General features: G+C 36.6%; 1 protein-coding gene across 1 annotated transcript in view; it reads right to left on the bottom strand.

Moving 5' to 3' along the window:
* The window catches only part of TEP1 (telomerase associated protein 1), a 2,704,809-nt gene that overhangs the window by 535,026 nt on the left and 2,153,952 nt on the right, over positions 1 to 15,831 (bottom strand). The window contains exon 41 of the mRNA XM_044058078.1: positions 11,686 to 11,793. Coding sequence (XP_043914013.1) covers positions 11,686 to 11,793 — 108 coding nt within the window. The remainder of the gene's footprint in view (positions 1 to 11,685; positions 11,794 to 15,831) is intronic.

Below are 15,831 nucleotides of genomic sequence, written 5' to 3'. Positions count from 1 at the left end.
AAGTTGATCCTTCCACTTGAACAAGGAGATTTAGCATTACCCGATTTAAATGGATATTTTAGAGCTACATACTTCAGGTTCTTGTACATAACACACACTAAAAGCTACAATTCAAAGAGGAAAGGGATGATGATGAAGCAGCTGGAAAATGTCAAGAAATAAGAAAAGAGTGGGATTTTGGATGCAGATTCTTAAGGAGAAAAATAAAAGCCATAAAGAATATTATATATTCATAAAGTAGCAGAAAGTATAAGAACAACTAAGCCAACACTGGAATGCAGAAAGGGGGTTTTGCTGGTAGAGATGACTGCAATTAGGGGTAAAGAGAATAGGCAATACAGAGCTGGAATTTATTGAAGGAAATTGGTAAAGGAACCACGGTATTGGGAACAAATAATCAGGGAAAGTTACTAGAATGGGAAGAGGCGGATAAAACATTTGGACTGTAAGCTAGGGCTGCCCTCCCTGTTAGGGACTGATATCAGGGTATACATAAACAGAATGTGATAGGGGAATCCTAATGAAAGAGCTGAACTGGTTGAGTTTTTAGTTAAATCTAGAACAGAAGCTGATGTTAAAAAGGATAATTAGCAGGGCATATAAAATATCACATGATAACTATAGCAGTCAATCACTGGGGGTCCGAAAATATTGGTATTTTTTTACCCCAAGCAGACACCAAAGAATTTTTCCTCAGGTAAATGGCAAATGTTGGAGGCATAATGTGGAAGAAAGAGGTACCTGGAAACATATGTTTGCAGAGTGTAATGAGTTGGCAGACTTTAAAAATTCCCTATGGAGTACTCTGTCAGGAATACTGGGTGAGCAAATGAGTGTAAATAAGACAATGATGTTTTGAGCTAGGATACAAGATTTGAATTGCCTAGACATAGTAAGGTGCTGTTAAGCTTAATTGTGGTGGCTGCCAAAAAAAAGAAATATTACTAGAAAATGGAAATCAATATCTTAACCAACCATACTTGAAGTAGTGAATATTATAAATTAGGTAAAAGAACAGGAAGTGGGATTTTAGAAAAGGGTAGGAACAAACTGTATAGAAAAATGGAAATTGTGGGGGCAATGCATGTAGAAAAAATGTTTTGAAGTAGAAATGAGATTTAACAGAAGACGGGATTTGAACAATTTATGTAATACTGGACTGATTGTATTGTGTAGAGCAATATATGTGATGTATAATGTTCATAAATGTGAAGTTGTTAATATGGTTTGATTACTTTTATATAAATGTAAGTTTCCCTGTCACAGGTGATAACTTTTTTAAAACACTTCTTTTGGATTAACTCCATTGTGCTGGAAAGCTGTGGCCAAGGCAAATAAAAGTGACAGTTGAGTTTGGCAGGTCTTGATTCCAAGGAGGAGGCTGTACTGCCCTTATATATGGTACTTATCGGGCCTTATCACAAGTAGTGTACACCATTTTGGAGGTCATAAAATGAGAACGATAGAATGTAAGTTAGTAGAAATGGGCGGAGGAAATTAATTAAATGCATTAAAGGATTAAATACTTTCAGTTATCAGGAAATATTAAACCATTTAATAAGTCATTTTTGCAGTAAAAGAGGGACAGACTTAATAATACTGAGCTTAAGATTACAGAAGTTTAGAATTTGAAAGTATGAGGAAACGGAGAAAGAGGACACAAACAACAGCTGAAAAGTTCCTCAGTTAATTTAAATTTCTTACAAAAAAGGATAGTGTAACATTGTAACTCAAAGTATTCAAAAGAAAAACAGAAGTCTTATACTTGACTGAAGTAAGGATGGAACAGATGGTATGGCTATATAAACGGTAAATAGTTTTAAATGAACAAGCTACAAAATCAGAATCTCAGCTTACAACTCTTCACTGTCAGTGTAATATATTTTGAGTTTGAGACTGCAGCAATTCATGAAGCTAAGGGCTACAGTTTTTCATGAGTTGTGTAAGACGGGTGGTGGGAATGCAGAACCACTCAATAAAACCATGAAGGCACCACTCCGCAGCTGCACAGATACCACACAATCTAAGCAACTAACAGCAATGTGAAAAGCAATAACAAGTGAAGCAGAGCATTTTAACTGCTACCAGTTAACTATCAGGGCCACTTATCAGAACTGGTGATACATGGTTTTGCCACACCTTTAATCATGCCAGGAGACTGGCAGGACATGAGCGAGTGCCAGTGGTTACTGAACAAAACAGATCTTTCTAACAGCCCTGATCAACTCCTCTTTGCTGATGGATTATATATATAGTAAAGGACAGAGAAGGCATTACATATACCCACTTCCTTATTTGCACTTTTTCCATGCCTTTCTTTGTGTGCCAAGATTTATGGCCTACCAGATGCACTCAGATTTCTCAGTCAAATCCACCCATATAATCAAGATGGAACAAGTCCTTTTTAGCACAGTTAAAAGCTAAAAGCCTAAAATTCATGAGGAATTGATAATATAACAAGTTGCCCGATTAACAGTATTGGATATGGTCTATCTGAAACTTTTTTTGATCTTTTTAACTTAAGCCTCTTCATGGGTTACATTTTCAAAGCACGGAAACGGCCATTATAATGCCTTTATATAATGATGCCTAATCAGTGATGCAGGAAACAACAGACTACTCAGCCTCAAATAACTTCATATGTTGAGCTACGGAACACATAATTTCTGACTTCTAAATTTTGACATTTAAAAATGCTTTGCGCTGTGCCTGCAACCAGTTTTATTTCTGCCCCCCCCACCCTTGTTAATGTCCCACAAAAAGGAGAAAGACAATGAAGTAGTGGACAGTGGCTAAACAGAGCATTTCAACATACCTGAATGGGTAAAAGCCCTTGTTAGTATTCCACACCCACGTAAATATAAATCCTTACGTTGAGAGATAGCTAGTTAGCCCATTAGAATAACTGATGTAGTTAAGAGCTGCTGCTTCTTCTGAAGATAAAAATGTTATAAGTGGCATTCCACAGCACTCAGTGTTGGACCCTCTACTATGCCACATTTACTTCTTGGATCAAGGCAATACCTGCAGCCTATAATTTTAACAGTTGGCTGATGATTGAAAATGCATGTTATTCATTCATCCAAGGATCACAACTGCTCCAGCAAGGACAAAACCATGATAAAAACTGGTATATTCGTTCATAATCAGAAGTGTCATTGAATATTATGAATATTGATGAATGTAATGTGTGGCGCTGTAATGCAGTAATCTGTGGTACTGATGAATGTATCGCTATATGTATTTAATATGTAAATTTTCTGTTTTCTGTTGGAGCTTTTCTCCTCGGGCCTCTACTGAAAATGGGCATTTGTAGCCCAGTCGGACAAACCCGGTTAACAAATATAAAATAAATAAATGATGTCCCCTTTGGCCTTTACCCATCAAAGCATATCACTCAACCTGAAAGAATTTAAAGATTCTTCACAAGAAAAATCACTGGCCTCAAGACCTTAGTTTTCCTAACAGAGTGTCTTCCCTCTCCCTGTATCCAGTCTCTTACAGACTTCTTCCATTGTGATTCTCCTTGACCCACTATAAACTCGCAGAACAAATGGTTTCACAAATACCTCCACAAAGGGTCTGAATCTTCATAAAAAATAATAAGGTAAGAAGGTGAAATAGAGTCATACCCTAACAAACTTCCGCTAAATATCAAACAGTACTTGTACAACCTGACTACCTGGTATCTACCTAAGAACTCTTATATTTTATTTATTTTTTATTATTTATTTACCCGGAAGTTCCGACTGGACCCAGGTCCTTTTTCAGCGGATGCCCAGGGAGAAAAGCTCCACATCATGTGCTTGATAGAGATACAAAGTTGCAACAATAGTAAACAACATTCAGATGAATAAAAGGGATAGAAGGCACCACAGCCGAAGTAAAAGTGTTGAAAAATCTCCTGTGTTGCTGCCAAGATTCAAAAACGATAATATCCAAGGTCCATAAACGTAAAAACAGGTTTATTGAAACGCAAATAAAACAACGTCGACCTAGGCTTCGTTCGTATAACGAACTTCTTCAGAACAACAAACTGTGATGTGGAACTTCTTTAAATATCTACCAAACCAACAATGAATGGTACCAATTATCCAATTAATTGCACACTAACAAGTTCTGAATTATTTCTTAAAGAAAACCTTGAACAAAACAACTAGTAATATGTATTTGGTATTTTATATCCACATGATTTAAAGGCAGCAAAAACATATGATGTATTTAGCAATTGCATATGTACTTGTACAACTTATATAAATGTATGTATGTATAATATGTGAGTATCACATATGCATACATTGTGTCAATACAATTTATAGATTAAATTAAATTGATTTTAATTTTGATTTTAATCTTAATTTTAATTTAAATTAAATTTAAATTTTAATTTTAACTTTAATTTAAAATTTAATTTAATGGGGATATGAGGGTCTGTCATCCATATGTATGAGAAATGATTAATAAACAGTAATAAATAGTAGGTTTGTTAGTAAAGTACATTAAAAACCGTGAAATGAATCCATGGGTATGTATTGTTGTTGAATAATAAAAATATATGTATACAATTCTTATATTTAAATAAATAAATAAAATAATTTAATTGTAAAAATATATTGTGCAAATATGCTATCTTAAAATATTCTATATGTATATTGTATAATACTAAAAATGTATGAACACATATTGCAACGTAAGTAAGTAGTCAAATTAATAAATTAATAACCCTTAATATTTTTTATCCTTAAGATGGGCTTAATGCTAATGTATTCATTTAGTCCAGGGTATTGATGAGCATTTAGAATTATCTGCATCCGCAATTCTAAGACATCTAAATTATATTTAGTAGTCTTACCCTGGGGGTCCAAAAGTTGGTGTGATACACCAAAAAACTTAAAACAATGATCTTCACATTGGTTTATATGTCTGGCTAAAGCATTCGTTGGTTTTTTGTTTTTAATATCCAATAAATGCTCTTGATCCTATCTCTTAAGTGCCTACTAGTTTTGCCAACATAAAACCCTTCACATTGTTGACAAACTGCGATATAAACTACGTTGGTGGTGTAACAATTAATATGTTGACTGATTCTGATGTTGTGTTTGTTTACTATCACATTTGTACCAGTATTAATCAAATATTTACATGTTGAACACCTACCACATTTAAAATTGCCCGAGGGTTTATGTGAAACATTACTAACTTTGACATTCAAACTTTCAAACAGATCCTTGAAGGATGTATCTTTCCTGAATACAAAAGAAACTTGTCCTTTGAATATTTCTCTCATAGTCCTATCGCACTTATCAAATTCCAATTTTTGTTAACAATATTCCTTATACTGGAAGATGTATCATTAAATGTAGTAATATACAATGGAATATTATTACATATATATTTCCTCAAATCGACGCATTGATCCTTTAGGCCATTAGTAGGTACTTCACCATTACTATTCAATAAGGCCTTGTATATTCCATTGCATCTCTTACTTATCACTTCATTGGCAATGTTCCTACAAAAATCTCTTGGATACCCTCTATTCAAGAACAATGAAATAATAAATTCTAATTCTTGTTTAAAGTCCACCTCCTCACTAACTATTCTTGCTGCCCTCACCATCTGGCCTTTTACAACAGCCTTTTTCTGATGGTGAGGGTGCCAACTATCAAAATGTAAATAAGAATTTGAGAAGGTGGACTTCCTGCATATATTAGATATAAGCTTCTGTTTAATTTTGTCATAAGTTAATTTAATGTCCAAGTAACTAATACTATCCTGACTAATAACATATGTGAAATTTAAAAACCACACACTACTATTAATATAATCTAAAAAAGTGTTGAGTACTTCTTGCTCTCCTTTCCATATGATGATTAAATCATCTAAGAAACGACCATAAAATTTGACATTATTAATAAAAAGGTCTGAGTTAAACACATAGTTCAATTCCCAATATGTTAAAACAAAGTTAGCGAAATTGGGTGCACACGCTGCACCCATAGCTACTCCACTAATTTGTTTATAGTGTGCCCCCTCAAAAAATATAAAATTGTTTTTCAGAACAATTTCCATAAGTTTGACTAAGACGTTAACTTTATTTTGATCATATAGATTAGTATAATACAATTGCTCCTCTAACCATTCTAACCCACTTTCATGGGGTATAACAGTAAAAAGGTTGCACACATCCAATGTAACAAATGTGTCTCCATCATGAATTTCTATGGCCTTGATTTTACTCAAAAAGTCCCAAGAGTCCTTGAGTATGTGAGAAAAATATTCAATACCTGGTTTTAAATTAAAATCTAAAAATTGACTAATGAAATGTGTCTTGCTGCGTTTACCATCCACAATGGGTCTGAATTGTAGGTTATCCAGACCCTTATGTATTTTGGGGATGCCGAAAATACCACTTATAACTGGATATTCATTCTGCAAAAAATGCCACTCTTCTTCATCTACCTCACCTTGGAACAGCATGTCAAATAATGCATTATCAATCCTATTATATGCTATGTGTATCTCGTTCCTACTTACTTGCCTATATGTATCTCCCTCTAACAAAGCATTCATATAAGAAACATAATCTTCATAATCAACTATAACTATTCCACTGCCCTTATCGGGTTTCATAATTCTAATACTTTTAGACGATAATATCCTGTTTAAAATGACTTCTTCTTCTACAGTTAAATTCTTATTGTTATTACATTTTTTATTACATTTTTATTGTAGTTGGTAAAAGCATCCCTAAAATCATTTTCAGTTGCTTTCTCAAAGAAGGCAACCTTTTCATGCATGGGTGGATTGTAAATACTGGGCTTGGATAATTTGTTTGCACCCATCTCACCCCTGTCCCAGATGCTACTCTGATACAATACCTTTAAATTCAATTTCCGAGTGAATAATTTCAAATCCAATATTGTATTAACCAAATTCCCCATCCTACACGGTACAAAACTAAAGCCTTTTGAAAACAGATCGACACATTCATTATCAAAAACATGATTTGTATAATTATATAGTTTAAAATCCCCTTTGGTATTCATCACGATTTTAGCTGTAGCCCAGTCGGACAAACCCGGTTAACAAATATAAAATAAATAAATGATGTCCCCTTTGGCCTTTACCCATCAAAGCATATCACTCAACCTGAAAGAATTTAAAGATTCTTCACAAGAAAAATCACTGGCCTCAAGACCCTTAGTTTTCCTGACAGAGTGTCTTCCCTTTCCCTGTATTCAGTCTCTTATAGACTTCTTCCACTGTGATTCAACTTGACCCACTATAAACTCACAGAACAAATGGTTTCACAAATACCTCCACAAAGGGTCTGAATCTTCATAAAAAATAATAAGGTAAGAAGGTGAAATAGAGTCATACCCTAACAAACTTCCGCTAAATATCAAACAGTACTTGTACAACCTGACTACCTGGTATCTACCTAAGAACTCTTATATTTTATTTATTTTTTATTATTTATTTACCCGGAAGTTCCGACTGGACGCAGGTCCTTTTATAGCGGATGCCCAGGGAGAAAAGCTCCACATCATGTGCTTGATAGAGATACAAAGTTGCAACAATAGCAAACAACATTACAGGTTGTTGGCTTTAATACAATAACAAGATATTGATTATCAACAGTATATACAGAAAATGTTGCAAGTTAAGACCGTTTCTTGTCATTTATAATATTAGTAACAAAGTTGTTAGACAAGATGTTAAAGTATGTAAAGACAACTAGGTATTTCTGACTGTGGTTAGTAGTGGTGGTAGTATAGTTGGGTTAAGAGTCTGGGGGGAGTAAGTCTGGATTAGAACAAGGACAAAGCCAGTACAAATTTAAGTGGAATTTGAGTGCAGACTTGAAAAGGCTGCTGGAAGGTACAGTAGATATTGAGGGTGGAAGATTGTTCCACAGTTTAGATCTGGTACATGAAAATATGGCTTCTCCTGCTGAGTTTTTGGGTTTGATAACAGTGAGTTGACTTTTGTTGCTTGATCTTAGGGGCCTAGTGGGGTGATAGGGTTGGAGAAGGGTTTGAAGGGATGTTAAGGGGGTGGTTAATAAGTTTATGAGCGAGGGTGAGTTGATTAAAGTGAAGGAGTTGTGGGAGTTCTAGCCAGTTTAGTTCTTTAAGGGACATACAATGATGGCTGCGGGAGGAGGTTCCAGTGGCAAATTTAGCAGTTTTGTTGTAACAAGCATCCAGCTTGTGTAGGTCTGTCTGTCTAGGGTTGGTAAGTATGAGGGATGCATAGAGGAGGGTGGAGATTAGCTGGGAATTGGCTATGGAGATTCTAGCTGCCTTGGTTAAGAATTGGCAGCTTTGATATAATGCACCAAGTTTCTTGTGAACTTTTTTATTGTGCGAGATATGTGGGTGTCAAATTTAAGTTTGTTGTCTCTTTCTACACCAAGTAATTTTGTGTGTTATGATGGAGAGATGATGGTATTGTCTTTGGCAAGAATGCTGAAGTGGGGGGTGTTTTGGGTGGCTTTGGAAGGTTGGAACAGGAGAAGTTTTGTCTTACCTGGGTTGAGTAGGAGCTGAGCATTGGATAGCCAGCTTTCTACAGAAGAGAATGATTCCTGTGTGATTTGCTGCAGTTCTGGTAGAGTGGGGGCAGAGCAGATGAGAGAAGAGTCATCTGCGTACTGCATAAGAGATGCTTGTGTCATGGCAGTATGTAGGTTGTTGGTGAAAAGTGAGAATAACAAAGGGCCAAGGATAGACCTTTGGGGAACTCAGAGTAAATGCGAGGCGAGGTGATGTGTTATTGTCCCAGATTACTGATTGCTGGCGTCCGTGTAAATAGCTGTGGAACCAGTTGCAGGCTGGTTGTGAGAAGGAGAGGTTGGGGAGAGTAAAGAGTAGTAGCTCATGAGATACCATGTCAAAGGCCTTTGAGAGATCTAGAAATACGGCAGTAGAGAAGAGGCCATTATTTTTGTGATGAAGTATAGTGTTGGTGAAGGAGAGCAGAGCGGAGGTACTGCTGTGATATGGCCTGAAACCATGTTGGGTTTTGGAGAGGAGATTATTAGCTAGGAGGTAGTTGGAGACTTGGGTGCTGATACATTTTTCAAGTATCTTGGAGAGGGGAGAGGATAGCAATGGGGCGGTAATTGGAGAGGTCGGTAGAGGGGGTGCCTTTGTGGAGGGGAATGATGTGGGATATTTTCCATATCAAGGGAACATAGCCTTCTATTATGGAACAGTTGATTAGAAATGAAATTGGGTAGGCTAGTGTATCAGATGCAATTTTCAAGTATTCAGAGGGGAGGTTGTCAGCTGCGAGTTTGGTAGGTTTAGGTTTTGACAATAGTCTTTTTATGTTGGAGGAAGGTATTCAGGTGAAGAAAAGAGGAGTGGGGGTTTAGAGTTAGGAGTTGGGGGGCTGTTGTAGAGAAGTGTTGTTTGTTTAGAGATGTTATAGTTTCAGTGAAGTGTTTGTTGAAGGATTCAGCAATACTGCTGGAGGAGGGGGGAATGGACGGCTGGGGGGTATCAGTCTTCCCTGGGTGGAGGATATTGTTAATGGTGGACCAGAATTGCTTAGGGTTGTGGTTGGTAGAGTTTAGGGTGGATTTATAGTAGAGGGATTAATCTAATTTTATATGCTTTTTGGCTTTATTGCGCAGTTCAGGGAATGATTGCCTATCTGAGTTATTTTTTGTTAGTCGCCAGTGCTCCCAGGCCTTATCTCTGGACAAACTCCTCCATATCCACCACATACTGGTACAGTAAGAACAAGGTTATACTGAGGGTGCCCTTGTGATTAAAGAGCTATCCAGAGCCAGTCAAAGCCCTTCACCACCCAGATCTGTTCTGTGAAACCCAAGTTAGTGGAAGCATAACCAGAATAAAACCTCAGACAACAGTAAGCTCAGGAATTTAACTTCAAAGGAATGGTACTGGGCTACAATGCCAAAGAATGTCACAAAAACTGTTACTTTATGTAGGTCCACGGCCCTTAGCTAAAGCTCAGACAGCAAATGAGACAATGAAGGCAGTCGGGAGACTAATATGACTCATATGCCTGCAAACTCAACCACGGAAAAATAGGGAAACAAATGCTGCCACTGAACGTACCATGCTGTGAAATATCATAAGTGAAAGCAAGCATAAATAAAAGTTCTATCTGATGCGCTCACAAGGAAAAGTCAATATGGAAAGGAAAAGTCAATGTTTTATTTTCTGGAGGAGTTGGTTAGTTCAGCACCACTGGACAGATGATTGAGGATGAAAGACATTAACAGTCATTCTCATTGTGCTTTCATTCTGTTTTACTCAATGCCAGCTGGAATGAAACGATCATGACTAATATCCAAGCATCCCATAAACACATACTTATTGTACTAAAATCTGATGTGGTGACAATACTAGGAATGCACTGGATTGTTATAGTCAACACAAGTGCACGGTAATGTGCCTGTACAAAGATACAAAGACATATGTGAGGATCCACTTTACCAGACAGGCTTCACAAACTAATTGCTATGGTGGGCTGGGAGGCACAAGAAGCAGTTTGTGAAATGGAGCACGATGTTCACCCTAAGCAGACAGAAAATATGTCTGCCTCTGGAAAGAGCATTGAAACTGATAATGAAAATTGTCAAGTTTTTTTTGTTACTGCAGGAATGTCTGCTCTCTATATTATGTTTGCATCAAACTCGACATTTGTCAGTTTTCAAAATGTACTTAAATTAAAAACAAAAATACTTTGACAACAGAATGATGTGGGCTACTGTACTGTACATCTTTGTGTTGTGATTGGTCTTAGCCATGGCTGGAAACAGTCCATACTGGATCTGTTCACTTAACAGCTTAGTAGATGGATATACAAATTAATTATTATTATTTTTTATTCCTCTCCTGTTACCTGCCAAACATCACCTATCCCCCAGCTAAGCAATCCATTCTTTCCCCCTTCATTGAAAGGAGAAAAATGTCCAAGAAGGGTAGTAGTTTAGGCATCTATAAGTGCTTTTTTCTTTTACTTACTCTCTAACACCCCACCCTTTGGTGGCTGATGCATATGCATCCTTGTGCAACAGCCCTGTAATGCCACATTCTAGCAGAAGGATGTACATACTTTCACATATGCCATCTCCAAGTAGCGTTGCCCCTATGAATTCCCTAGTCTCAGTACTTCAAGTGGTTCCCCTATCCTCACCGAGATTTGACACTGCAGCAAAGTGGACCTGCCATCCTCTGCCAAGATGGACAAGTCACATGCTTCTTACTCCTATACTCCCATGTCTGGGTTCTCCAGTACTGAGCTGCTACCCAAATTCCAGTCATCTGAGTTACAAGTCAGGGTTCTATCCCTCTGCACCATAAAGTATGGTTTACTCAGGCCATCCAGGTCACTGTCAGGGCTCCATCGCTCTTCACCAATGAAAAAGATCAAAAATTCATTTTCTTCAGTACTGTCAAAGATCAGTGATTATGGCTTTAGTAACTTCACTGTAGTCACTGCCTCTTTCTGCATATTCTGATTTCACTGTACACGTCTCTTACTAAAGGATGTTAAAAATGGTCTAGTTTTCAAATACACTTCATATTTCATACCTTCCTCAAAATGCTCAAAGTTTCAGCTGCAAAGACAAAACTGTTCTGAATACTATCCATAATGATGGAGTTCAACTCTACCAAGAAACAAACATTTGCTTCTTACCACAGCATTCACAGAGGTTACAGGGCCCTGATGACCCAGAAATTCCCTCACGCAGTCTCCAGAGGATGGATCCCAGAGTCGTATAGTACAGTCATTTGAAGAGGATGCCTATGGAAGATGAACAGCTATTTAGTAAACTGAAGTGACAGTCCTGATAGCACATTTACACATGATCTCAAAAGATAATGAAAGCAGCAAGGACAAAAGGTCAGTGGGAAGTGCTTACCACAATTCCCAACTACTTGGGATTAAACTCATCCGTGATTCATACCAAGTAGATGGGACTCATACTCTCCTGGCCTCTGTGAAACCTAATTAGTTTCTTGACATACTGAGACTGAATGCACTCTGACACCACCCCACAACTGCGTACATTGGTATGAAGAAAACAATATGCGACACTGCAGACACAAGTGCATGCACACTAAGGGTCTAAGGCATCCTCATCATCCATGCAACAAAAAACAAAAAAAACTGCAACATTTTCAGTTGAAATCAAGATCACAGCAGATATGATCATTACTATTAAACTTTTTTTATCAATGATATGTAGAATTTAACAGATAAAGCTACACTCGTACAGTAAACTGATGTTTCAACTCTCGTATGTACAGCAACTACAACGAATCAGTCGCAAGCCATAACACAACAGTCCTCAAACTTTCAGAAAAATGGTTAACTGTATCCCAATTGCTTCTAAATGCCCCTCCAAATAAAAACATAAACTCAATCTCTTTAGCCCTAAAACAGTCCTTAAACACAACACTAGTTTAAATATTATTTCACCAAACTAAACTAAACCTGAACTGGATCCATTTGGCAAACTGCTTAAAATCATCATTATTCAAAATCAAAAACTTAACAACAAACTAATTGCAAAGCAATGAAAACTAATCTAGAACTTGGAATGCTCCATAAATTAAAACCGTATATAACTGCCACACCACTAAAATCTACTGCTCGCACAATATACGTATATCATATGCCCATCAATAGTAAGTAACATTCAAAAGACTCCTCAAAACCTACTAGAACAAACATACAAAACAGCTAAATTTGCTGCAAAAGTCCCAAATAAAAATCTTAACTGCAACACACCCTAACATTCCCTCAATCCAAAGTGATACAAAATGTTATATAAAAATCAAACAAATGTCCATCAATAATTAATTCTAGACCACAGGGCTACAAAACTCACTACAACTTGGAACTCTCAGTCAAACCAAAAACAATTATTAACCTCTAAGAATAATTATATACATCCCCTTTATTGTGTATTAGTAGTGAAAATATGGAACTCTCCCTTCACTCATTTGCTCTACATCTAAACACAGCTTATGTTTATCAAAAACTAAAGACTCACCTCACTTTTACTTAGTGTACAAAGACATAATTTTAGATTTGCTAATCTGGCGTAACTTTTAAAAGCACTAAATTATTTTTTGCTTCCACAAATGCATACATTTAGATTACTCTTTATATACAATATATGGTGAATTTTTTCCAGTATAAGAAACTTGAATCTTATGAAACCTAAGCAAACTCAGACAACAAAAATGCACTGGCCAAACACAGTCACGTTTGCATTGGTTTCATAGGATTCAAGTTTCGTAATACTGGAAAAATTCACCATTTCACTGGGGATACGGAAACCTTCCTAAGTATGCGAGAACTCGCATACCAGCTAAGCTTGCAGGCCTCAATGAAAACTTAAACATCAAATGCTCTCTGAAATGGTACATCAAATCCATCTACTTTTTATCTAAGACATTAACTACTACAATCAGTGCACACAAGATAAAACTGTGCCACAGTTCCATCTGTTTGTCATCAGCAAAACTCTTCTGAAAATTTAAGCATTGTCTATCTCTACTTATTTCAGCAATAGTGCCACCTGTTTTTCATTCTAGTACTCATACAAACCTCTAAATATGTACAGCGCCATTTAACTTTGATCCTTAGTAAATAATTAAATTCAAACGAACTATGTAAACCAAAAAACAAAGGTCACACCTCAAAAGACTTATTAGTAAGCGCTTTCTTTCATTTACTTCAAAGAACTTCTTCAGACAAATTTAACAAACACACCCGTTATTTAAATACTCATAAAATGTCACATGGCCAAATTTAGTTCATATGAAAACCAACCATTCACTTTACACCAATAAGCCACTAAAAGCAACTCAATACACCACCACTTCCTTTACATTTTAAAAAATCAGAATCTTAAATCATGAATGAAAGAGATACCATAAAAAGCTGAAGTTAAGTTAAATCTTTTATCTACATAAACTTTTAAGCTTTAATAAACACACTATAGAGCATTGGTCATTCAGACCTAGGTAGGAACAAGCATTTAAGTGCATCTGCCAGCATAATTCTTGCTTTTCTTATAATAAGCTGGCTGGTTCTCCCCTCCAGCCCTGTTTTCACTTGTTCAATTACTCTAAATTTGAAATCGTGACCCGGGTTTACCTGACCGTACTTAATTAATGCACGTGTTTCTTTCCCTTTATTTATACAATATATATATTCGTAGATCTGTTCTCTCAGCTTATGTTTGGTCTTACCTACTTAGAAACAAATGCATTTTTGGCATTTCACTATGTACACCACTCCCTTAGTATTGCAATCAAATTTTTTATTGCCAGTGATGTAATCACATCCAATTTCAATAAACCCACAATACGGGCAAGATTCACATTTGTACATTCCTGGATTTCTATTCACTTTCCTTTGTTCCTTTTCTAAAATGGTCTTCAAGTTAGCCCCCCTCTTGTATACTATTCTAAGGTATAGGGTCAATGTTGTTTCCAATATTGGGGTCTTCCATCATGATACACCAATTCTTCACCACTATACTCTTCAGTAAATAGGAATCTAAAGTGTAAGAGGTATAAAGCTCACTTCTAACAGATCATCTGCTTTATCAGTGTTTAACCCCTGGGGGTGGTTTAATGTATCCACTGAAGTGCCCATCGGTCTTAATATGGGACTAAAGGACCCATCTTCCCTCTTTATTTGGACCTTAAGGACGTAGGATACCCTAGTTTCAAGAACATATTCTTTAAGTTAGTACATTCAGCCAAAAAACTCAGCCTCCAAGGTTGTCATCCTGGCTGCTTGCACCAACTGTCCTTTCCCTACTGACTGTTTTTGATGCAATGGGTGGCTACTCGAGTGAAGTGCAAAAAGGAGTTTGAATATGTCTTCTTCCTAAAGATCTTAGCCACATAAGATGAGTTAACCCTGTCCTTCATTAAGTTAACATCCAAAAATGCCATTTTTTTGTATCAAAGGAAGAGGTGAATTCCAAACAATTCGTACTAATATTCATTGCCCCTACAAGTTCTGTGGTAACCTCCCTGTCCCCCTTAATAATGACAAAGATATCATCCAAAAACAGAGTATAGTACAATATCTTCACCACTATTTGGTCATTTTTGAAAATTATCTAGTTTTCCCAAAATGCCAGTACTAAATTTGCAAAACTCGCTCCACAGTGGGAACCCATGGCCACCCCTTTCCTCTGAACATAAAAGGATCCTTCAAACATAAAATAGTTATTCTTCAAAATTATGTCAAGTAGTTCCTCTATTAACCCCAGCTCGGTAGATGGTGCTCCCTTTTTAAGTAAGAAGTCAACTACCCATTCTATCCCCTTCTGGTGTGGGATTACCGTATAAAGGTTTTTTACATCCACCGTCAAAAAGTTGCAGTTATCATGAAAAATCAATTGATTTACAGACTCCAAAAAAGACCAGGAGTCCCTACAAATCTGGTGTTCATTCACTATGTAGTTTTTCTTGTCTATAATTTTTGTCAGGACTTTGTAACAGAATTCCTTGCGTCGACAATAGGATGTAAAGGGGAGTCCATCAAGTTTTTATGAACTTTTGGGATACCAAACATAACAGGGGTAATCGAGGCTGGCATCATTAAATAGTGGCAAAGTTCCATATCTGATTGGTCAGAACTGCTTATCTACTGCAAGCACAGAAGCAGCACTTATTATTTTCTGATGAAGTTCTAAATAATAAAGGAACAAAAGTGCTCAAAAATTCAACTGTTTAGTGTGTTTGGTCTTGTGACTTTGTGGGACCCCTTTCTATTTCTACAGTTTTTAACCTCCCTCCGAGAATTCTT

This window comes from Protopterus annectens, chromosome 16.part0, assembly GCF_019279795.1.
Source record: "Protopterus annectens isolate FY-2018-M chromosome 16.part0, PAN1.0, whole genome shotgun sequence".
Lineage (NCBI taxonomy): Eukaryota > Metazoa > Chordata > Ceratodontiformes > Protopteridae > Protopterus > Protopterus annectens.
Note: the sequence above shows the minus strand (reverse complement) of the source record. Positions and strands in the feature narration are given on the sequence as shown.